Source organism: Anolis carolinensis, chromosome 5, assembly GCF_035594765.1.
Source record: "Anolis carolinensis isolate JA03-04 chromosome 5, rAnoCar3.1.pri, whole genome shotgun sequence".
Classification (NCBI taxonomy): domain Eukaryota; kingdom Metazoa; phylum Chordata; class Lepidosauria; order Squamata; family Dactyloidae; genus Anolis; species Anolis carolinensis.
Window position 1 is genome coordinate 202,529,205 of NC_085845.1, and position 26,145 is coordinate 202,555,349.

A 26,145-nucleotide genomic window follows, 5' to 3' on the forward strand; every position below is an offset into this window, starting at 1 on the left:
TTGCTTGAGTGGCGGGATGTTCCCAGCCAATTGCCTCCCGCGTCCTGATCATGCGCGTTGGGGCCCCGCCGTTCTGCGCCTGCGCTGTCGTCTGTTCTCCTCAGGGCCGCTGTGGAAGGTAAGTAAACGCTTTGAGAGATCTTCTTGGTGGACTACAGGTCCCATTATCCCTATGCCATTCTGGTTTCCATTTATGTGAAGGGCCCAGGAGTGATTTTTTGGGTATTAGCCATTGTTTGTGGGTTGATTTATTTGGACTACAGGTCCCATTGTCCCCGTTTCTTTTGTAGCCATCAGTTTTGGGTTCATCTATTGGACTACAAGTCCCATTGTCCCCTGCCAGACATGGCCATTGCTATTTCCCTTTCTGAAACGAACCCAGTGATTTTTTTAAAGCATTAGTCATTGATTGTGAGTTGTTTTATTGGACTACAACTCCCATTGTCCTTCCACTTTACAGCTTCCTTCTCTGAGGGTGATTTTTGACATTAGTTCGTTGAGGGTTTCTTTATTGAACTACAGGTCCCATTATCCTCTACCAGCCATAGCTATTGCATCTTGCTTATGTGAAGGGGCTCCAAATTAATTATTTTAGTATTAAATCATTTGTTGTAGGCTCTTGTATGGGACTACAGGTCCCATTGTCCCCTCCTAGTCTTGGCCATTTGTGATTTCCATTCATGGGATGTAATTTTTAAAGGATTAGCCACTGGTTGTGGTTTGTTTTATTGGACTACAAGTCCTATTCTTCCACTAGTCATAACCACTGCAGCTTTCCTTCTTTGAAGCAACCCAAGATGGATCCACAGTTATTGTGAGTTCATTTAATGGACTACAGCTCCCATTGCCCCCCACCAGTAACTTTTACGAGGGATTTCTTGTGTAGTCATCAGTTTTGGGTTCATCTATTGGACTACAAGTCCCATTGTCCCCTTCCAGGCATGGCCATTTGTGATTTCCATTTATTGTGGCCCCTTCTACACTGCCACATAATCCAAAGAATTAAGGCAGATAACTGCCGCTTCTGGTTGCTTGAGAGTCAGTATCAAAAACAGGCTGAAGGAATACTATATTCCATACTATACCATGCCATAGACCCTGTGTTGAGTTGATATTAATATTGAAAGCCAGTCATTCAAAGCAATTAAGACAAATAAAGACAAACTTCACTTAGGATCTCATCACACTACAGCTTGGATCCACTTTAAATCCACTTTAGGGAGGCGCCTTTAAACAGCTCAGACAGACAGTTCCTGGGCCTCACCAAACTACAAACCCCAGAATTCTGCAGGAGGCAGAAACTGGATTCAAAGTGGATCCAAGCCCTGGTGTGATGAGGCAGTTAATGTAACACGGTTCTAATGTATTATTTAAAAAATAGCTTTGTAAATGTTAATCATTTATTTACCTTGTGGGTTGCTTGAGTTCCAAATAATTGAGAGTCTACTTTTATTAAAATCCATGCTTGGGCCAGTTCAAAAAAGGAAGCTTTAGGCCTATTTACACTGCCATATAAAATCCAGATGATCTAATCTGGATTATATGGCAATGTAGAATCATCTAATCCAGTTCAAAGTAGATAATGTAGGATATCTGGCATCTCAATCCCATAGGTGCCAGTTAACAGAGAGTTTGCTGTATTTATCCGTTCTTGTTGGTGTAATTATTGCACTACAGGTCTCTTCTTCCCCCATTAATGGCAGGTGAAGCTTTCTCTTATGAGGAAGCCCAAGAGGGATTACACTATAGAACACATTTTTTTTCCTTGGCTATAAATGCAAATTCCTAATTGGCTTTATCATAAAAACATGGAAAGAGTTTATTAAAATTGCAAAAGGTTTGTTTTTGTGGGACATCCTGCAGCACGTTTTGCTATAGTTTTTCAGTGACTATCTCATTCAATCTCAACCAATTCAACATATAATAATATAATATTATGCTATACTAATAATATAATATATTGTATATACAGTACATACAATATTGCCAATAATATTATAATGTAATCTTATATATATAAAAGAGTGATGGCATCACGGCAATTCACAAAACAACAAAAGTACAGGCCCCCCAACCTCAAAATTTGACAACACAACCCATCATCCACGCCTCAAGGTTGATACAACAAAAAGAAAAGAAAAATAAAGTCCTAATTAGAGGGAGAGCAATAATTTTTTTTATCCAATTGCTGCCAGTTTAGAGGGCTAATCTCTGCCCACTTGGTTGCCTAGCAACCAAGGGACAACCAGGTTTCAGTTAGGGGACAGGCAGATTTAGGCCTCACTTAGACTTCTTCCACAGATTATCTAATTTGCACTGGATTATATGGCAGTGTAGATTCAAGGCCCTTCAACACAGCTATATAACCCATTTATAATCTTATATTATCTGCTTTGCACTGGATTATCTTGACTCCACACTACCATATAATCCACTTCAGTGTGCATTTTATACAGCTGTGAAGAAGGAGCCTCATATAATCCAGTTCTGAGCAGAGAATATAAGATTATCAATATACAGTAGAGTCTCACTTATCCAACGTAAACAGGCCGGCAGGATAAGTGAATATGTTGGATAATAAGAAGGGATTCAGGAAAAGCCAATTAAACATCAAATTAGGTAATCGTTATACAAATTAAGCACCAAAACATCATATTATACAACAAATTTGACAGAAAAAGTAGTTCCATGCGCAGTAATGCTATGTAGTATTTACAGTAGAGTCTCACTTATCCAACACTCGCTTATCCAACGTTCTGGATTATCCAACGCATTTTTGTAGTCAATGCTTTCAATATATCATGATATTTTGGTGCTAAATTCATAAATACAGTAATTACTATATAGCATTACTGTGTACTGAACTACTTTTTCTGACAAATTTGTTGTCTAACATGATGTTTTGGTGCTTAATTTGTAAAATCATAACTTAATTTGATGTTTAATAGGGTTATCCTTAATTCCTCATTATCCAACATATTTGCTTATCCAACGTTCTGCCGGCCCGTTTAGGTTGGATAAGTGAGACTCTACTGTACTGTATTTACAAATTTACCACTAAAATATCACAATGAATTTAAAACACTGACTACAAAAACATTGATTATGAAAAGGCAGACTGCGTTGGATAATCCAGAACATTGTATAAGCGAATGTTGGATAAGTGAGATTCTTCTTTAATATGAAATAATTACTGGGATAGAATAATGCAGAACAATATAATCTCTAAAACCAGGACAGTAAATAAACAGGGGAATTCCACACAGGAAACAATCAGGGCCAGCTAACACCTCCCAACAAAGTATTCCCATCATCAAAGTCTGGCAAATCCTGTTTTCTCAGGGCCACAGACAGTAGAAGCACATAAAATATCGCAAACAACACCACTCTGAAAACAAGGGAATTCCAGACAGGAAACAATCAGGGCCAGCTAACACCTCCCAACAAAAAATTCACTCAGGGAGGAAACAGCCAGGCTTTAAAGCTGCAAGGCCATTACATCCTAATCATTTTTCCTAATTGCAGCATTCATACTTGCCTCCAACAAACATAAAAAACCAATCAGAAATATTGTATATTCACAACCTTTAGGAAATAATATCCCCTGATGGCGCAGCGTGTTAAAGCGCTGAGCTGCTGAACTTCTGGACCGAAAGGCCACAGGTTTGAATTGGGGGAACGGAGAGAGCACCCACTGTTAGCCCCAGCTTCTGCCAACCCAGAAGTTCAAAAACATGCAAATGTGAGTGCATCAATAGGTACTGCTCCGGCGGGAAGGTAACGCCGCTCCATGCAGTCATCCCACATGACTTTGGAGGAGTCTACGGACAACGCCGGCTCTTCGACTTAGAAATGGAGATGAGCACCAACCTCCAGAGTCAGACACGACTGGACTTAATGTCTGGGGAAAACCTTTACCTTAACTACCACCAATTCCTCAATACTTTATTTCCCATACCACCAGACTTCGCCACAGCAACGCGTGGCTGGGCACAGCTAGTACAATATAATAACAATATACTATTACAATTGTATATGTATATTACATGTAATATTACTAATAATATTGCAATATAGTGGTACAGTACAATATAGTAATATATAATGCTTATATTGTGCTACACTAATAATAAAATATAATATATTGTATGTATATATTACTTGTAAGCCGCCCTGAGTCCCCTTTGGGGTGAGAAGGACAGGATATAAATGTTGCTAATAAATACATAAACAAACAAATATATTTTGTGGTAACCACAAAAACAAAGTTTCTGGAGTAAAACAACTACTTTCAAAGTAAGCACCACACACTTAAATAGGAAATAACACTTTCAAACCAGGAACAGAACATTTTTCAAATTTTGTTGCATAGTGTTATTTATTTTATTCTATGGAATCATGGGAAATGTAGTTTTATTGGGGGTTTCCCTGTTGCCATAGAATGCTGGCGCTTCCCTAAACTGCAGCTCCCATGGTTGCACAGCATGGGAGTCATAGTGGCTAAAGTGGTTCCAAACTGCATTAATTATACACTATTGACTCACCTAAGAGTGATTTTTAATATTACAGTATTATTGCTTGTTTAGGTTTGCTCATTGGATGGGGAAATGCTGCCAGCATTTTGACACTGCACAGAATATTGTAAGACATCCCTTCCCAGTCGGTATATTGGGTTGCAATATAATTCCAATTATCTCAATTTGTCCGAAGGTGCAAGATTTTGGAAAACGCCCCCAATGTTATGAGCTGCCTCTTTGGCCTAATAAATAAGAGAGAGCTATAGAGAAAGGGATGAAAGTGGGCAGCTGAGAAATGTGCCTGGGTGTGCACTTTCCAAATAGCAAAGTTGAGTAAGACTCAACAGCTGCAGAAACAACAGAACTCTATTGCGTCTTGGAGACCCAACACATGTATTATCCTGTGAGTTTCTTTGGTTTATAGCTTGCTTATTCAATGCATAAAGCATTGCTTTGAATTTTTGACATCTGTGCAGTAAATTGGGGTTGTAGGCGGTAAGGTCAGGGGGCCTCAAATTCTGAAACAGTTTCGAACTAGCACGAATTACCATCTAGAAAACTTTTAAACAAATTTACTTGGGTCTAGTCGAGTGGTTCTCAACCTGTGGGTCCGCAGGTGTTTTGAGCTACAACTCCCAGAAATCCCAGCAAGTTTGCCAGCTGTTAGGATTTATGGGAGTTGAAGGTCAAAACATCTGGGGACCCACAGGTTGAGAACCACTGGTCTAGTCTTTCCTCCCCCCTTTTTTAAATCCAATTTCTTTCCACAGAAAAGCAACCACAAATTAAGAAAGCAAGAAAGCGTGTACATACACAGGTATAAACACACTTAATTGGCAAACACATTTTCTCTCACAGACATACATCTCTACTTTAATTGCATGTAACTCAAAAATTAAGAAAACATAAACACAAATTTGTTTTAGAAGAGGGTTTTAGTATATTCAGCAAGTTATTTACTTCTCCATGTTATTACATTAATGACTAATAATTTATATCTCCAAAGCTGTAGGTAAAGTATTTTCCTCCCCCTCAGGTTTATATTGCTAAAAAGGTTTCCATACTTTTAATAATGTGTCCAGTGATTTGCCCATCAATAAAATCATTAACCATTTCTATCTTCCCTATCTAGTCTTCTGTAGCTGGTGTTTCTTTTGTTTTCCATAGGATTCTTGCTACTGTTAACCTAGACTGCTTTATTATTCTGCTCTCTCGTGTTCTTTTTTATTTGATCATACAACTGTTGTAGTAATATGACTTAGATGGGTTAGTCTTCCAAGACTCGTTTCTCTTTCTGTACTTCCAAAATTGTTGCAAATAAGGATGAGTGCATTTTCTGTGTTTAGTCTTTTAAAACATGTTTATGAACCTAACGTTCAAAGTTTGCTTGATTGTCAAGGCCAGTGGTGGTTTGCTATAAGATTTTCCATAGCCTGTGGGGAAACTGGAATGCTCTTCAGTTGTATAAGGAGGAGATACTTCATAACTTTGCTCTTGTCACAGTCTGGCTTTATTTGAAAAGTAGGTGATTATCTTCCAAAGCATTTGGAATATTTCCACTTGGCCCTCCCTTCTGGTGTGAGTAGGCCATGAAATTCCAAGTTACACACAAATCAGTTGACTTCAGTGGGACATCTTCCAGCATGTTGAAATCAAGGACACCCTGAACATATGCTGAGCTTTTTAGAAGATATAGCCCCAAATTTGGTATTAGGGAAAGGCGAGTTCTGTAGCTGCTATCTGTTATGAAAATAAAATGGATTTGCTTGTAGTTGCTTGTTGTCATGGAAATAGATATAAGAGCCCTTCTTTCTAGACTCAAACCTCCTTGGACAAGATGCTCTCATCACATGTGGCCTGCATATATTTGTGTTATAACCTGCCTGTAGATCTTATTTTTTTTAAAAAAACTCCATTTTACTAACATTGTTCTTAGTTCTTTTTATCAGCTGGCAATTTTAGAACAGGCAGGTAAAATTCTTCACAAATAAATCAAATCATTTCACCAAGATACCATAAACCTGCTATTAGATCAAATGTAATATATATATTACTTCATGATTGAACAGTATTTATTAACATTTAGCACGGTCTAAAATGCAGGACATGCTAGTTGAACCCAGTACTCCCATAACAACTACAGCAGGTAGCCTGGTCTTTGCAATAGTAAATAAATTTCAGAACACCTGTGAGATGTCTGTTGCGGACACATGTTAGCACAGAATGGATTTCCCCTCACTCAACAGCTTCTCCTTTACGTGTCAAAAGATCCAATGGGAACATGAATGAATTCAAAGGGCAGATCCCAAAGTTTCCAGTTAATAGCAGACGATGGTGTTTCATCATCTTTGAAAGAAGCAAGAGAATTGGCACCCCCTTGCTCTGTGTGTGTATATATTTGTGTGTGTGTGTGTGTATGTATATGTGTGTGTGTGTGTGTGTACACAGACACACACACACACACACCAGGTCCTGGATGGATGAGTCAGTGGATGAATCCACATTTATGGTTTTGACTTTCTGCAGCTTTGATTATTCACAGATTTGATTTAAAATGTTCTCTAGAAATATCTAGGTTTTCCACTGTGACTCAATAGTCAACTTCCTCCTGGAGATTTTTTAGAAAGAACACCTCTGAAGAAATCTCTGGATCCTTCAGTGTGATTTTTATGATGGCTTCCATTGAAAATTGTCCGTAGAGTTAGAATCATAGAGTTGGAAGAGACCTCATGGGCCATCCAGTCCGACCACCTGCCAAGAAGCAGGAAAATCACATTCAAAGCACTCCTGTAGATGGCCACCCAGCCTCTGTTTAAAAGCCTTTAAAGAAGGAGTTATGCTGGAAGTTTTTCATTGGCCTTTTGTCAGCTGTTTGCCTATTTGTCTTTATAAAATAATAATAATAATACTTTATTTATGCCCCACTCCATCTCCCAATGGACTCGGGGTGGTCTACACTGGGACAAGCCCAAAACAATATTACATCAATAAAAACAGTAACACAATAAATCACAGTATAATAACACATCTTATTAAAATAATTTAAAACATAGACAGTAATCCCAATCAGTAGTCAAGCACCATAGGACATGGACAAATCTTTCTGGATTTTATCTATCTTTGCCTATCATTTCTGCCACTTCAGTCTTTGCAGCCAGCTGTCTGTTCTGCTTTCCTTCCCTTTTCACTAACTAGCACCTTAACTTCCTGCTCCCATTTCCTGAAAGAATTACATCTGGGATCTTGGGACAAATGGAGTTGTGTGAAGTTGGCAGGAAGGAGGTGAATGATCAAAGGCCTTTTTGGAGAGGCTGGAACTTTGACCGGGAGGGAGCAGGATGCCTGGGGAGTGCATTTCACTCTGACTGGTAGGAGCCAACTAGTTTTTGGCTGCCCTTAAATATCCCTTAATGAATGACATCTCCAGTTTCCAGGGAATTTCTGTTTGTGCCTATCTTTAAACCTAGAAAATACCTCATCTGTAGAAGGTGTCCTGATGAATTGTCCAGAGCTTAACTGTGCATATTACTGCTGAGCAGATGTATGCCCACCTAGTTTTGAATGGCTGCATAATAGTTTCTGGGGCACCAGAAAACAATAGCCCCAGGGATTGTCTGGGAACATTTAACTTGCTGTTTTCAGGCTCCACCACTTCTTGTTAATTAAGATTACTGGCTTCCTGCAGGGTCACGTAAATGCAGCAATTACAGCTCTAATGACTTTTCTATCCACTTAGAGAGGCCTCTTGGGGAAGAGGAGGCTGTGAGATGTGATTAACGGAGTTCCCGTGGGAAGGAAGCCGCCGAGTGCTGCAGCGTTTGCTTTTGGGGCCAAAGCAGGCTAACTGTTGCTCTCCTCTCGTTTTCCAAGGGCTTCACCATGGTTGTGGCTATTCGGCAAATCGTCACGTACCTCTTCCTGTGGACTCTCTGCGTCCTGAGCAAACCCACCGAGAAGAAGGACCGCGTCCACCACGACCCACAGCTCAGCGACAAAGTCCATGATGACGGGCAGAACTTTGACTATGACCATGATGCCTTTCTAGGGGCCGAGGAGGCCAAGACTTTTGACCAGTTGACGCCGGAGGAGAGCAAGGAGAGACTGGGGTAAGAGAACCTAGGTGGGAATGACAGGTTTTGGAACAGGCCTAGAGTTTCAGTGTTGTTTAGGTACTTGTGGGGCTTGAGGCTTCTGTTTTTTAGAAGGACTGTTCTAGGCTTGAGGGCTCTTCAGCTCAAGCAGCTAAGTTAACTAACCTGTCTTTATATGGACTTTCGACCCAATTGTAGTTACATTTACTTAGAAGTAAGCCCTGCTGAATTAAAGGCAACTTGCTCCAAATTGGAACACGACGGGTCTCTTGGCTTCACTGAAATCACTGATCATGCATCCTGTTAGAAGTCTGTTAAGTTGCTGATGAACTATCATAAAATTCAAGTCTGCACTGAGATTTGGGCCACTTGCTGCTCTTAACCAATACCTGAACAAAGCCCTAGTGTTCAGACTGAGAAAAAAAAATGGTGCTAATAAATGAACCTGTTTTGTGCAGATTAGCTCAGCAACAAGACTGTGACCTTGACTATGACCAGAGGTTCTCCCTCCGCAATGGGAAATGCTGTATCTTGCCTAATGCATACGCACAGATTCACAGTCTCTCTGTGTGCCAAAGTGTCAAGTAACAGCGGTGACAGCTGTAGTTATATTTGGCTGTGCATTCTTACATTTTTGCTGGTCCGCATATAGAAGCTTTACTCAGGAGACAAAATCATGCACATTTTTTGTGCATAGCGCCCAGCTTTTCTGAATATCTCACGGTGACCGTTGACTTCATTGTGAGGTGGTATTGGAGAGACAAAATGGCTGGGATCCAAATTACGTTCATGGAAGGTGAAGCAGAAAGAGTTCTCTTTGCTGCTTTGTCCAACAGTGTCATTTGTCTGAATGACTTCCTTTCTGAGCGCTGGTCCTTTGAATTAGGGAATTTATATTGTATTGTGTTACTTTTGTGCAGATGGATTGTGGGCCACCAAATTGGCTAAGAGGGTTGTCTTCTGATGGAACAGTGTTCAAGTAGGTCAACAGGTCGTAGGGCCCTTTCTGGACCTTGTTTGACCTTTTCATGTAGGTTAGATTTCAGTTCAGGTCTCTTCAATATGTGTCACTGAAAGCAGAGAGTGAAGGTGGTGAAGGGTGTCTTTGTGGCCCTCTTGGCAAGGAAAATAATCTCACATGTCAGAGGAAAAGTGCTAACGCAGCACAAAGTCTCATTCCCAGAAAGTGTCCATCAGCTAGCTTAAGAAGAGCAGCTAAACTTCAGTGCTCTCTGGATAAGGGAGAACTGCAACTTCCAGATTCCCAGGGCAATCACCCCCAAACCCTGCCGGTATGCACAGTTGGCTATTTAGGCCCGTGTGCCAAGTTTGGTCCAGATCTGACGTCAGCTGGGTTCAGTGCTTTCTAGATGCAAGTGAACCACAACTCCCAAAACCAAGGTCACAAAACCACAAACCCCTTCAGTATGTTCAGTTGGTCATGGGGCTTCTCTGTGCCAAGTTTGGTCCCGATCCATTGTTTATTTACAGTATTTCTACCCTGCCTTTCTTAACCAAGGGGACTCAAGACGGCTTGCTGGGGGTCACTGTTTGGATGGAGGTGAACTATAACTTTCAAAATCAAGTCATAAGTTTTCCATGATTGCAGAGATAAAGAGTCATGAGAATATGCACATTTTTTTTTGGCCGGGATTGGGTTTTAAGGACACCTTTTAAACACGTGCTTTTCAGCTGTTAACCCGATTCAGGCCACATTTTCGTGAAACGTCATTTAGCCACCATGCCTTTAATCCTGTTTTTTTCTGGGTTTTTATGTATGTGTAGAAGGGCCCTGAGTATCTGTGAGCCAAAGCAGATGGGGCTAATGTGGAGTGGGGCCTCACAGAGGTGCAAGCTGCAAGTGTGGTTGCTGAGTGGGAGCTCTGAGTGAGCTTTTTTGTTGGCCTTGCTTCTTCAGTTTCAAGCCTCCCACCCATCTCTCTCTCCCACAGTGTTGGGCTCAGGTTTGTTTCTCCTAACTCTTGCTGGCTTTTCTCTGCGTTTCCCACAGAAAAATTGTAAGTAAAATAGATGACGACAAGGATGGGTTTGTAACTCCCGAAGAGCTGAAAGACTGGATTAAGTTTGCCCAAAAGCGCTGGATTTACGAGGATGTAGAGCGGCAGTGGAAGGGGCACGACCTCAATGAGGACGGGCTCATTTCCTGGCAGGAGTATAAAAATGCCACCTACGGCTACATCTTAGGTAGGTCTGACCGTCCCGGGGTAAGAGCCTTGCCTTGAAACCTGCTGTTTTGTCTTGTAGAATGATGGTAGATAAAATAGACACGGATAAGGATGGGTTTGTGACCGAGGGGGAGCTGAAGGCCTGGATTCAGAAGGCTCAGAAGAAGTACGTGTTTGACAATGTAGCGCACCAGTGGCAGGAGTATGACATGAACCAAGATGGCTTGATCTCCTGGGAGGAGTACAGAAACGTGACCTATGGCACTTACCTGGGTAAGGGGTTAAGAGTTTGAAGAAGAAGCCACAGAAATCCTGATGTCTTGCTAATAAAGCAGAAGGGCACCATTGTTTGGGGAGAGGGCTGCCTTCTCCCCCATTCAGATAATTCTCTGCTGCCACAAATACAGCTATTTCTTAATCAGATTGGCTGCTTCACAAATTTATACTGAAGGAACCTTACAAGTTGTGACTTCATGTACCTCTGCTTTATTGATGCTTTAACAACCTATCCTTTAAAGAGTCAGACTGTTTTCATGCTACAGTAGAGTCTCACTTATCCAAGCTAAACGGGCCGGCAAAACCTTGGATAAGCGAATATCTTGGTTAATAAGGAGGGATTAAGGAAAAGCCTATTAAGCATCAAATTAAGTTATGATTTTACAAATTAAACATCAAAACATGTTATACAACAAATTTGACAGAAAGAGTAGTTCAACACGCAGTAATGTTATGTTGTAATTACTGTATTTACAAATTTAGCACCAAAATATCATGATATATTGAAAACTGACTACAAAAATGCCTTGGATAATCCAGAACCTTGGATAAGCGAATCTTGGATAAGTGAGACTCTGCTGTATTTAATGCTAGCCTCACATTTCCTCTTGTTTTTAGGCTCCTTAGAAAACCTTTCCTCTAGAATAGTTTTCTGCTATTCTGTACTCTCGAAATGTGTTCTACTATGGGTTGCTGTGAATTTTCCAGGCTGTCTGGCCATGTTTTATTTATTTTATTTTTATTACAATATTTATATCCCGCTCTTCTCACCCAACAGGGGACTCAGGGTGGCTTACAATAAAACACAAATATAAAAAATCGTACAATGCACTATAAAACAGTTAAAAATTATTAACTTACATCGAACAGAAGCATTACATGTTCCAGAAGCATTCTCTTCTAACATTTCGCCCACATCTATGGCAGGCATCCTCAGAGGTTGTGAGGTCTGTTGGAAACTAGGCAAGTGGGGTTTATATCCCTGTGAAATAATGTCCAGGGTGGGAGGTAGAACTCTTTGTTGGAGGCAGGTGTGATTGTTACAATTAATCACCTTGAATGTTGCAATTAATCAACTTGAGCATCTCAAACTCAGATAAATGTCTAATTGGGAGTTGCTGTATGTTTTTTTAAACTTTGAATATGTTTTGATGGATTTTAACTGAATTTTTAGTGCTGTGTTTAATTCTCTTTTAATGTTTGCATCTTTGCCTTTGCAAAGAAAAAGAGGTGTGAGGTCTGTTGGAAACTAAGCAAGTGGGATTTATATCTCTGTGGAATAATGTCCAGGGTGGGAGATATATAAACCCCACTTGCCTAGTTTCCAAAAGACCTAACAACCTCTGAGGATTCCTCCTATAGATGTGGATGAAACATCGGGAGAGAATGCTTCTGGAACATGGCCACACAGCCTGGAAAACTCACAGCAACCCAGTGATTCTGGCCATGGAGGCCTTCAACAACACATGTCATTATGGTTTATTCTTTACATGACCCTTACCTTTCAGTCCTTAATGATGCTCATTATTAAAGTGTGTATCCTTGCAAACCAGGATTCTCCATAGACTGTGGGTCGAAACACTGACTTCCACTGACTAAAATTTTAGTACAAACAGGAATGCTGGTCAACAGTAATGACAGTTAACACCAGCATAGATGCAGTGTAGAGTGCCATAGCTATTTCTGAATAGGGTCATAGAAGGTGAGAAATAGCTTCAGAATGTTTGACTGGCTCCCGGTTTTCAATCTTGGTTTGCAAATGATAGTACAGTAGAGTCTCACTTATCCAACAACATAAACGGGCTAGCAGAATGTAGGACATTACCTCGCTGCATGGTAATGTTTTATTATTGTATATTGGTTTTTATGATGTTTTAAATGTTTTTAGTTTTTAATGCCTTTTGTATTGTATTGTTGATGTGATGGCACTGTGTTGCCAATTTGTAAGCCGCCCTGAGTCTCCCAGGGGAGAAGGGTGGGGTAGAAATACCGGAAATAAATAAATGTATTATATATATTATACATTAAATGTAATATTACTAATAATTTTACTGTATAATGATATAGTACAATATAGTAATCTAATGCTTATGTTGTGCTATGCTGATAGTATATTGTATGTACGTTTGATTTGTAAGCCGCTCTGACTCCAGGGTGAGAAGAGCGGGATATAAATGTAGTAAATAAATAATAAATAAATAAATGTTGGATAAGCGAAAATGTTGGATAATAAGGAGGGATTAATGAAAAGCCTATTAAACATCAAATTACATTATGATTTTACAAATTAAGCACCAAAAACATGTTTTACAACAAATCGACAGAAAAAGCAGTCCAAAACACGGTAATGTTATGTAGTAGTTACTGTTACTACCGGCTGTTAGGAATTGTGGGAGTTGAAGTCCAAAACACCTGGAGGGCCCAAGTTTGCCCATCTCTGCTTCATGCCATTCACAAAGCATTGAACGGACTCAGTCTTTCTTTCTCTCTGAATCCAGATGACCCAGACCCAGACGATGGCTTCAATTATAAACAGATGATGACGAGAGACGAGCGGAGGTTCAAGATGGCTGACAAGGACGGTGACCTGATTGCCACTAAGGATGAGTTCACGGCCTTCCTGCATCCTGAGGAATACGACTACATGAAGGATATTGTGGTGCAGGTGGGTCAAGCCCCGTCCCATGGCCATTGGCTCGTCCAGCAGCCGTGAGCCATTTAAAAGAGGGCGGAGTGTTGTCTATGTATTCTTCAGATAACACATATGCAATGTAAATGCTCTTTCTGATATGTGTCCTGGCTGATAGAAAGAGTTGGTGATTACGGGATATAATGTTGATCCATGCGCCTTAAACTGGCTCCTTGAGGCAGCATTGGTGTTTTCCTCTCTTTGCAATATGATATTATTGATTGGTCATATCAACATCTATCATTTTGGCCTCCAAACCTGACCTCAAGTTATATTTGAAGGTCGACTTATACATAAGAATATTGGGTAAGTCTTGTTGTAGTTCCTCTTCGAAATAAACTGCCATTTTGTTATTATAATCACCGTTATTATGATGATGTTTATGTTTATTTATATTCTGCCTTTTCTCTCCACAAAGGAGATCCAAAGTGGCTCACATTAAAAGCATTTCAGTACAATTTAAAAATATACAAATATTATAACATAATTAAATAGTGTTAGTACAGTAGAGTCTCACTTATCCAAGACTCGCTTATCCAAGGTTCTGGATTATCCAAGGCATTTTTTGTAGTCAATGTTTTCAATATATCATGATATGTTGGTGCTAAATTCGTAAATACAGTAATTACAACATAACGTTACTGCGTACTGAATTACTTTTTCTGTCAAATGTGTTGTATAACATGATGTTTTGGTGCTTAATTTGTAAAATCATAACCTAATTTGATGTTTAATAGGCTTTTCCTTAATCTCTCCTTATTATCCAAGATATTTGCTTATCCAAGGTTCTGCCGGCCCATTTAGCTTGGATAAGTGAGACTCTACTGTATTAAAAACAATTCAGTTAAAAACCATAAATTTATTTATTTATTATTTATTTACAGTATTTATATTCTAACCTTTCTTCTCACCCCGAAGGGGACTCAGGGTGAATCACCATGTACATATACATGGCAAATATTCAATGCCATTAGACATATGACATATAGACAGAGACACAGAGGCAATTTAACATTTTCCAGCTTCCGGCTTCATGAGGCTTCCATTCCGGCCACAGGGGGAGCTGCTGCTTCATCATCCACTATGACACCGAGTCCTTGATGGATTACTTCCTCATCCTTCTGCACGCTGCTGGACGATATTTATGGTGTCGTAAATTAGTTAAATTATCCTCCCCGCATAAAGCAGTATCTGAATATTCCTATTTGACAGATGCAACTACCTTTGGGGTTGCTTAAGTCAACAACGAGCTGGGCTATTTTAATGGTTGGGCACTCAATCCGACTCGGACTGGCTTCGAACTCATGACCTCTTGGTCAATAGTGATTTATTGCAGCTGGCTACTGAACAGCTGTGCCATAACCCGGCCCTGAATAAAAACATTCAAAACTAAAAACCACATTCAGTGACTAAGAAAAAAACAACAACACAGTTGGTCCTGCCTGAGAGTAAGCCGTGGTGCTCATACTGGTTTTTCTAAACAGGAAACTATGGAAGACATTGACAAGAACGCGGATGGCTTTATTGACTTGGAAGAATACATAGGTAAGCAGTGTGACGGTCCCTTTAGCTTGTCTGCAGCACTTGGTGTGTGTTGGTGGGTCTCCCATGCAATTCCTCACCAGGGCTGATCTTGCTTAGATTCCAAAACTGCATGGGATTTGTTCCCTTTAGGTTATACGTACATCCTAAATCATAGAGTTGGAAGTAGCTGCATTGGGCATCGTGTACAGCCTCATGCAGAAGTGATAAGTGGCATCCCTATTTCAGTTTTTGTTTCTTTTTTTTAAATCGTCTTTATTAGGTTTTATATACAAGTTAAAATCAGATACTAGGGGTATGGGTTGGAGGTTAGATAAGGGAAAGTAGGGGAAGGACAAATAGGAAAAAAGCAAAGAGGGAAAACGAGAAAAAAACCCCGCAATTGAAGATAAAAAAAATATATTAAAAAGTAAAATGCGACTTCCGATCATCTTCCCTGGGAAACCTGCCTTTCCTTCTACTTAATTGTCTTCTCATTCTTCTCTGTTCTCCTTTCTTCTGTTGTTTAAATTGGTGTCTATATTTTCCTTCCTTCTGATTCTATCTTTCCATACTCCTCAGTATGGAAAATATCTTCAGATATTTGGTGATTTGGCTCCAATCTGTCTCTTTTATTGCTTCTCCTTTGCTTTTTGATATGAGGTACGTAAGTCTATCCATGTTTCTTATTTCCAAGATTCTTATTATCCATTCTTCTTCTTCTGGAATTGATTTTTCTTTCCATCTTTTTGCGAAGCATATCCTTGCTGCTGTAGTTAATAGGAAGAGGAGTTTGTCCTTGTTTTTTTTCTAATTTTTGGTCATTTATACCTAATAGGAAGGTCTCTGGTGTTAATGGAATTCTTATTTCTAGCATTTCCTGTAATCTCCTTTTGTTTTTGTTAATTTTATAATAGTTTACAAACTGAGGGTCTCAACATAGGTTAAAAGTAGGACTCAGTTCCTGAGCAGTGTTGTATCCCAGCCTGCACCTGAGCTGCCAGGTGAGCCTGTGGTTGGGCCGGTTCAGCCTGTGATTGTACTTCCACCTGACCTATCAGATGAATCTGGGTTGTGGCCTGGGATTTCCATGCAGCCAGAACTGGATGAAACTGCTGCTCCAGGCCAGCCAGAGTTTGTCCATGAGGATTCTGGGAACAAGCGTACAATGGTTTCAAGCAGGCGGCTTGAACCACATTCCTTGGAAGCGCAAGGTCAAACTATCCCTTGGCAGATGGGCATTTCAGTTGTGATAAGTCTAATGAAGTTGACAGAAAGAGAGCGATATATCAACAGAGACAAGAAAGGGAGGTTTTGAGACGAAGCAGAAGGTTGTTAATGAGAAAAGGTTTTGAGCAAACTTCCCACGGAAAGAGGCCTTGATTTGAGCTTTAAGAGGAACTGCTTCTGAGAGAGATTTTCAGAGGTGGTAACTTTGCTCATTGAGAGAGTGGTTCCTGTTTCTGGACTCACGTTTCATGCTTCATAGAATCCTGTTTCATGTTCCTGTGGACTTTCATGCCAAGTTCATGTAGCCTTGTATCTTGAGTTTTGCTCCAGTCCTTGTTCTTGCTTTTGGGGAATTTTGGATTGTCCAGTCATTGTTCCTGAAAGTTTTGCAGTTTGGATCTCGTGTTCCAGTCAAAGATCCTGTCATTTGTTCCAGTTTTGTTCCTGTTCCTTGGACTAATTTTGAGACCTTGTTGGAGTTTATTCTTGTGTTTGATTTTCATGGACCCTTTCTTCAAGACTCTCAAGTACCTTGTACCTGATGGACTAACCTTGTTTCATTGACTTTGAACTTTGATTTGCTATTGCTTACATATATTCTTCAATAAACAACTTGCTTTGCTTATAGTCTCCAGGTGGTTTTGAGGTGCCTCTGCAGCCTAGGGGTGCAACAGGCAGGATGATATTGATGAGGCAGGTTTTTGAGTAATTACATTGGAATACTGCCGATTTCTGGGCTTGAATATATTGCACAAGATTTATCTAGCCTAAAATGATACATTTTAAAATATTGGGTTTATAGTTCCCGTCCCCTTGATCAGGTCGTGTAAGTGTGATTTATTGCTATATAATTGTATTGTTTTACTTTGCTTAATAATGTGTTATTATGTAGCCATATAATGTATGTGTTGTTTTTATTATTGGAAACCGCCCTGAGTCCCATCCGGGAGATAGGGTGGTATATAAATAAAGTTTTATTATATTATTATATTATTATGAGTCACAGTGCCCAAATATCTCTAGCCTCTATTCCCAATCAGAAATTAGAAATAAGGAGATTAAAATACAATGATTAAATTTGCAGAAAAACACTAAGAGGTGGTTACAATGAAGTCAAGGAAGTGCCAGGATAGTGCCATGTTCGACTATCCCACGTCATGGGTTTGATATGAACCAGAGTCAACACACACAATCAAACATTTTCCCTCTTTCATGTCTGCACTTTCCCCCTCTTTCCTCCTCTCTCTATTCTTCAATTCAGCATCTCTGTGTCTCTCTTGTTCTCTAAATAATCCTATTTTGCAAAACATTTCCTTCTGAAATCAACCTTCTGCGCAATATTTCCCTTTTCCAGTGTGTCTAAGGTCATTTTGATCTCTTCTTCACCTTTACCCACATCTCTTCCTCTGCTGCTTGGCAATCCTTATCTCTCCCAAATTCCTTCACTCTTCACTCTCTTCTCAGTCTCTCCTCTCTTCTCTTTAACCCATTCTTTGTGTAAAATTCTCTTTTCGAATCTCAGCCTTCTATATTATGTATGACCTTTGAAAGCCCAGTCCATGTGCCTCATTCTCTCCCTGCAGGGGACATGTACAGCCACGACGGCGACGCCGAAGAACCCGAGTGGGTGAAGACGGAGCGAGAGCAGTTTGTGGAGTTCAGGGACAAGAACCGCGACGGGAAGATGGACAAAGAGGAGACCAAAGACTGGATCCTGCCCTCGGACTACGACCACGCCGAGGCCGAAGCACGGCACCTGGTGTACGAGTCGGATCAGAACAAGGTACGGTGTGACTGATGTGGGGATGGCTTGGGCTTTTAAATGGAAATATTATTTTAATAATAATACATCACACAGTCTTAGACACTTGGGAAGTGTTCGACTTGTGATTTTGTGATCCAGCATATCTATCTAGTTTGCTGTGTCATAATAAAATAATAATGTTATTTTCATTATAAAAGCAGATGGGCAAATTCTCTGGTGAGATATAAAGGCTGAAGCTGGTATCCATCAGCATTAACACGTAACGTTTTGAACATCTTTTACTCTCAAATGTGTAATTCTTTTTCTCTTCCCAAGGTAGATCTTGCCCTTCTTAAATGGAAATTATTCAAGGGCTCTTAACCCAGATCCATAACAGCATAACTATGCCTTGGGTTTTGCAATGTACTCAACCTCTGCTTTCCACAATTGTAACGTTCACCATAGTTAATACCTTCTTCGAATGTGTTGTCGAAGGCTTTCATGGCCGGAATCACTGGGTTGCTATGAGTTTTGTGGGCTGTACGGCCATTTCCCAGAAGCATTCTCTCCTGATGTTTTGGCCACATCTATGACAGGCATCCTCAGAGGTTGTGAGGTCTGTTGGAAACTAGGCAAGGGAGGTTTATATATCTGTGGAATAACGTCCAGGGTGGGAGAAAGAACTCTTATCTGTTTGAGGCCAGTGTGAATGTTGCAATGGGCCACCTTGATTAGCATTGAATAGCCTTGCAGCTTCAAAGCCTGGCTGCTTCCTGCCTGGGGAAATCCTTTGTCAGGAGGTGTTAGCTGGCCCTGATTGTTTCCTCTCTGGAATTCCCCTGTTTTCAGAGTGTTGTTCTTTATGTACTGTCCTGATTTTAGAGTTTTTCAATACTGGTAGCCAGATTTTGTTCATTTTCATGGTTTCTTCCTTTCTGTTGAACTTGTCCACATGCTTGTGGATCTCAGTGGCTTCTCTGTGTTGTCTGACATGGTGGTTGTGAGAGTGGTCCAGCATTTTTGTGTTCTCCAATAATATTCTGTGTGCATCAAGTGCTCTGCTATGGCTGACTTCTCTGGTTGAGTTGGTCTGTAGTGCATTTCATGTACCTTGTTTCGTGTTTGGGCAATGCTGCTGCGTTTGGGGGTCCCTATGTAGACTGCATGGCATCAGGTAGACTCCTGCACAGGTGAGAGGATCCCTCTTGTCCTTCGCTGAATGTAGCATTTGGTGGATTTTCTTGGTGGGTCTGTAGATAGTTTGTAGGTTGTGTTTCTTCATCAGCTTCCCTCTTCTGTCAGTGGTTCCCTTGATGTCTGGCAAGAACACCTTTCCTCTGGGTGGATCTTTGTTTTTACTCTCATGGCTTGTTCTTGGCCCTGCAGCTCTTCTGATGTCTGTGGTGGAGTCTCCATTGGTCTGTAGAACCCAGTTTAGGTGGTTCAGTTCCCCTTGGAGGAGGTGGGATTCGCAGATGTATTTTGCATGGTCTGCCAGGGCTTTAATTGTGCTTCTGTTTTGACTTGGGTGATTTTTGGAGTTTTTATGTGAAATTCACTTGACCTTTTGCTAGTCCCAACACTAGGAATCAGGTAAAAAAACGAGTCAGGGAGCCTGCACCTAATTGTTCTATACCAGGCATGGGCAAAGTACCGGCTGTTAAGAATTATAGGAGTTGGGAGTCCAAAATACCTGGACTCAAGTTTACTCATGCCTGCTCTGTATACGTGTGTCAATTCGTCTTTACTTCGAAACACATACCGTATATATTTGAAGATAAGCCGAGTTTTTCACCCCCTTTTTTGAGCTGAAAAAGCCTCCCTTGGCTTATAATGGGGTCAAGGCAGCAACAGAACCGGGAGGCCATTACTTGCAATATATGATCTATCTCTCTCTTACCCTCCTTTATCAGTGTGTTTTCCAAAGCCTCCCTCACTCTTAACCAAGGGAATGTTTTGAAAAGGGAAAGAAGCCCTTGCAAGCCAGGAAGAAGAAAAATATATATCCATTAATCTTATAAAAGCATTCCCCCCCAAAATATTTGTTGAACTCTCCTACAGATATATAGGCATTAACCCCCTGCATGCATTTGCAATCCCTATGTACAGTAGAGTCTCTCTTATCCAACATCCGCTTATCCAGCATTCTGGATTATCCAAGGCAGTCTGCCTTTCAGTAGTCAATGTTTTTGTAGTCAATGTTGTGATATTTTGGTGCTAAATTCGTAAATACTGTAATTACTACATAGCATTACCATGTATTGAATTACTTTTTCTGTCAAATTTGTTGTATAACATGATGCTTTGGTGCTTAATTTGTAAAATCATCACCTAATTTGATGTTTAATAGGCTTTTCCTTAATCCCTCCTTATTATTCAACATATTTGCTTATCCAACGTTCTGCCTGCCTGTTTATGTTGGATAAGTTAGACTCTACTGTACTTACATATATGTATATATCTATCTATAGAAATTAATTTTATATGTGAATTTTCCTCTCATGTTTGCAGGTTTTTGCAAATCCTATATACATATAGACCCATGTACCTGTATATCTGTATCCATATATACATATTATTTAACCTACTGATGCCTTGATTAATGTAATTTTATTGGTATATATTTTTATTTTGAAATTTACCAGTAGCTGCTTCATTTCCCACCCTCGGCTTATACTCGGGTCAATATGTTATCCCAGTTTTTTGTGGTAAAATTAGGTTGGCTTGGCCTTGGCTTATACAGAATACTTAAGCTGAAAGATGGTGGAGGACATCTGAGAGCTAAAGATAAGGAAATTAGGGAGATTATGGCTAGTTATTATGAAAAACTTTACGAAGGTAAAGACTTAACCAAACGAATTGGCCTCTTGGGAAAAACTATAAACAGTCAGAATCTATTCTAAATACAATAGAGTCTCACTTATCCAAGCTAAACGGGCCGACAGAAGCTTGGATAAGCGAATATCTTGGATAATAAGGAGGGATTAAGGAAAAGCCTATTAAACATCAAATTAAGTTATGATTTTACAAATTAAGCACCAAAACATCATGCTAGACAGCAAATTTGACAGAAAAAGTAGTTCAGTACGCAGTAATGTTATGTTGTAATTACTGTATTTACAAATTTAGCACCAAAATATCACGATATATTGAAAACTTTGAATACAAAAATGGCTTGGATTATCCAGAGGCTTGGATAAGCGAGGCTTGGATAAGTGAGACTCTACTGTAGTACAATAACTAAATCAGAAATTGAAAAAGCAATAGAAAACCTAAAAACAAATACAACACCTGGGCCAGATGGATGTACATCAAACTTGTTTAAAATATTCAAAGATGAAATTACTCCCAACCTGTTTATACTCTTTAATGAAATAATGGGGAAACAATTTGTACCAAATTCTTGGAAACTCTCCGAAATTCTCACAATCTTAAAGCCAAATAAGGATGAAACAGATCCTAACTCGTACAGACCAATATTCGGGTCGGCTTATATTTGAGTATATAGGGTATTTAGCGAGACATGTGGTTTAAAACCCTTGGGGAGTCCTCCTCCTCCTCACCTGTGGCTTCTTCTCTTCTCTTCCTTCAGGACGGCAAGCTGACCAAAGAAGAGATTGTGGACAAATACGATTTGTTTGTGGGCAGCCAGGCGACGGACTTTGGGGAAGCGCTAGTACGACACGACGAATTCTAAAGCCCTCTTTTTCTCCTTCTTATGGGGAAAAAAACCCACGTAATTATTATTTTTTTACTGTTTTCTGGAGTAACACATGGAGAAACTCCTCTCACTTCTACAGAGACAGTTTCCGGCAACTATACAGAGGAAACAACAGCAACAACAATAACAACAAATCCCTCCAGCCTTTGCATAGGGATTTGGTCCAAGAAAAGAAAGAATCACAAACCCCACTTTTCAGCTTTGCCACACGTTGGGGGTGTATTTTTTTTTTGTTTTATAGATTTGCATGTTGTTTCTATGTCTTTAACAAGTTCGGTTTATTTTTGTATCTTTTTTTTTTGGTGCCACGTGTGATGTGATGGAGGACGAATGAATGAACGAATGCCTTCCCTGAAACGTGGTTAGCCTTAGGACAACACTAGCTCCTTCCTTGTTTGTGTCACCTTTCCCTTCGAGCTGCAAAAACGTGATCGCGAAATGCCATCGAACAAGGAGAGCGCCAGCGGGGAAACAAAACAACAGCTATGCTTATGCTTGGGATTTTTGTTTTCCTTCCTTCGACAACCTTCATTGCTGAAGCTGTCAGCCTTCATTTCCCTTGAGGCAGGCATGGGCGAACTTGGGTCTTATTTCCAAGTGTTTTGGACTTGTATAACAGACCGGTAAACTGTTAGAAATTGTGGAAATTGATGTCCAAAACACCTGGAAGGCCGAAGTTGGTCCATGTCTGCCTTAACATCATGCAGCTCTTCCTTTGTGTCCATCTTGGTTGACTAAGCAGCAGTAATTCAGTGTTAAATGCCTTTTTTAAAGCAGTATTTCTGATATTCTGGTGGATTTCTTTGATTAGTCTATCAGGGAAGGCCTCTTCCTCAACCCAATCTGCTCCTTCTCTTGCTCTTTTGTTCAAAATGCAGTTTGGTCACACTTTTTGTCTTCAGAATAACATCAGTTGCTGTTTGTCTTGCTCTTTTGGTCACAAGAGTGCAATTTGGTCTCACTATTTGGCTTCAGAATATCATCAGTTTCTGTTTCTCTTGCTCTTTGGCTGAAAGCGTGCAATGTGGTCCCATTGTTTGGCTTCAGAATATCATCAGTTTCTGTTTCTCTTGCTCTTTGGGTCAAATAGTGCAATTTGGTCCCATTGTTTGGCTTCAGAATATCATCAGTTTCTGTTTCTCTTGCTCTTTTGGTCACAAGAGTGCAATTTGGTCTCACTATTTGGCTTCAGAATATCATCAGTTTCTGTTTCTCTTGCTCTTTGGGTCAAAGAGTGCAATGTGGTCACATTGTTTGGCTTCAGAATATCATCAGTTTCTGTTTCTCTTGCTCTTTGGGTCAAATAGTGCAATGTGGTCACATTGTTTGGCTTCAGAATATCATCAGTTTCTGTTTCTCTTGCTCTTTGGGTCAAAGAGTGCAATGTGGTCACATTGTTTGGCTTCAGAATATCATCAGTTTCTGTTTCTCTTGCTCTTTGGGTCAAATAGTGCAATGTGGTCACATTGTTTGGCTTCAGAATATCATCAGTTTCTGTTTCTCTTGCTCTTTGGCTGAAAGCGTGCAATTTGGTCACATTGTTTGGCTTCAGAATAACATCAGTTGCTGTTTGTTTTGCTCTTTTGGTCACAAGAGTGCAATGTGGTCTCACTATCTGGCTTCAGAATATCATCAGTTTCTGTTTCTCTTGCTCTTTGGGTCAAAGAGTGCAATGTGGTCACATTGTTTGGCTTCAGAATATCATCAGTTTCTGTTTCTCTTGCTCTTTTGGTCACAAGAGTGCAATTTGGTCTCACTATTTGGCTTCAGAATATCATCAGTTTCTGTTTCTCTTGCTCTTTGGGTCAAAGAGTGCAATGTGGTCACATTGTTTGGCTTCAGAATATCATCAGTTTCTGTTTCTCTTGCTCTTTGGGTCAAATAGTGCAATGTGGTCACATTGTTTGGCTTCAGAATATCATCAGTTTCTGTTTCTCTTGCTCTTTGGGTCAAAGAGTGCAATGTGGTCACATTGTTTGGCTTCAGAATATCATCAGTTTCTGTTTCTCTTGCTCTTTGGGTCAAATAGTGCAATGTGGTCACATTGTTTGGCTTCAGAATATCATCAGTTTCTGTTTCTCTTGCTCTTTGGCTGAAAGCGTGCAATTTGGTCACATTGTTTGGCTTCAGAATAACATCAGTTGCTGTTTGTTTTGCTCTTTTGGTCACAAGAGTGCAATGTGGTCTCACTATCTGGCTTCAGAATATCATCAGTTTCTGTTTCTCTTGCTCTTTGGGTCAAATAGTGCAATGTGGTCCCATTGTTTGGCTTCAGAATATCATCAGTTTCTGTTTCTCTTGCTCTTTGGCTGAAAGTGTGCAATTTGGTCCCATTGTTTGGCTTCAGAATAACATCAGTTGCTGTTTGTTTTGCTCTTTTGGTCACAAGAGTGCAATGTGGTCTCACTATCTGGCTTCAGAATAACATCAGTTTCTGTTTCTCTTGCTCTTTGGGTCAAATAGTGCAATGTGGTCCCATTGTTTGGCTTCAGAATATCATCAGTTTCTGTTTCTCTTGCTCTTTGGGTCAAATAGTGCAATGTGGTCACATTGTTTGGCTTCAGAATATCATCAGTTTCTGTTTCTCTTGCTCTTTGGCTGAAAGCGTGCAATTTGGTCACATTGTTTGGCTTCAGAATAACATCGGTTGCTGTTTGTTTTGGTCTTTCGGTCACAGAATGCAATGCAGTCTCACTATTTGGCTTCAGACTAACATCGGTTGCTGTTTGTCTTGCTCTTTTGGTCACAAGAGTGCAATTTGGTCCCATTGTTTGGCTTCAGAATATCATCAGTTTCTGTTTCTCTTGCTCTTTGGGTCAAAGAGTGCAATTTGGTCACATTGTTTGGCTTCAGAATAACATCATTTTCTGTTTCTCTTTCCTTCCATTTTACCTGCACTTGTCCTCCTTGATGTGGAGGAAAGAAAAGGAGTGAAGCCAAGTTGGCAGGTTATTAGTTTTTGGAAACTCACCTGCATAAAGAATTACAATATAATTCCTGCTTTTGTGTCCTTTAAGGGGCTTCTGCATGTAAACAAGTTCTGAACACTAAATCCTTTCGATCCTAAAACTGTTAACAATCATGAGTTAGTAAAGTTTCCTTGTTCTTGAGTGAACCAAAGGCAGGAAAATTCAAAAAAGGGGTGCTTTTGTTAACACTAAAGCAGGTACGAGCAAATTTGGGCCCTCCCGGTGTTTTGGACTCCAACTCCCACAATTCCTAACAGCCTACCGGCTGTTAGGAATTGTGGGAGTTGGAGTCCAAAACACCGGGAGGGCCCAAATTTGCTCGTACCTGCCTTAAAAGTACTGTCGTCCCCAAACACTTCAGGGCCTGCCCTTTTTCAGCAGGTTCCCTTTGTTTTTTCGTTTTTTTGTAGAGCGTAAATGGGAGTTTTATATAATGTACAACATAACAGATAAGAATGGTGTCTTAATAAAACTGTTTACATCCCGTATGCCTCTTTGCATATTGCATCCCTTTATGATGTCTTTCACCAATGTTCTTGTTCGGAAACTGTGCCTTTAGTTAAAAAACCCTAAGATCCCTTAGCACTGAGTCCTAAGTGGTAACAAATTGCATTAATTCAACAGTGTGAATGCACCCAAGGCAGCCACCAAGTACAAAAAAGATCTCGCTTTGTGCCATCTAGAATATAAGAAAGTTCCTTTTTATTTTGGGCGGTTAGCTCAGAAGAATTTCCCAACCATCATCATTTAAATTAATTGTATATTAATTAATTTAAATTAATTGTAATTTAAATTAACTGTAATTTAATTAATTTAAATTAACTGTATAATTGTATGTTCCACCTGAGTTGAATACATCTGGGATGGAGCAGTCAATATATTTATTACTGTCAGATATGTATGAGGGTTGAATGAAAAATAATGCCTCCACCTTCGTTACTTGGGTTTGGATGGGACTATTTTAATAAATCAAACGCAAAAATGATCCTTAGAATGTGCTCCTTAACTACCACTGTTCACTTTCCCACATCATCACCAGACAATTGGATACATTTCTGCCAATGATGAACCAGTTTTCTGAAGCCGTCACGGAAGAAATCGACACTCTGTTTCCGCAACTGGCGTCTCACAAGACCCATTGTGCACAGATCTTCCGATAGCCAAGCAAAGCAATAATGTGACCCACACGTTCTTGTGAAAT

General features: G+C 40.0%; 1 protein-coding gene across 2 annotated transcripts; it reads left to right on the plus strand.

Moving 5' to 3' along the window:
- Nucleotides 1–29: 29 nt before the first annotated feature.
- Nucleotides 30–25,432, plus strand: calu (calumenin). 2 transcript variants are annotated; one of them, XM_008123127.3, is made up of 7 exons: nt 30–118; nt 8,388–8,623; nt 10,620–10,813; nt 13,569–13,735; nt 15,244–15,304; nt 18,094–18,293; nt 21,847–25,432. In XM_008123127.3, exons 2-7 carry the CDS (start codon nt 8,397–8,399, stop codon nt 21,949–21,951), a joined length of 954 nt encoding a protein of 317 aa, XP_008121334.1. In that variant the 5' UTR covers nt 30–118; nt 8,388–8,396; the 3' UTR covers nt 21,952–25,432. The 2 variants fall into 2 exon arrangements, with proteins under 2 accessions (XP_008121334.1, XP_008121335.1); XM_008123128.3 differs by lacking the exon at nt 10,620–10,813 and adding an exon at nt 10,874–11,067.
- The last annotated feature ends 713 nt before the right edge of the window (nt 25,433–26,145 follow it).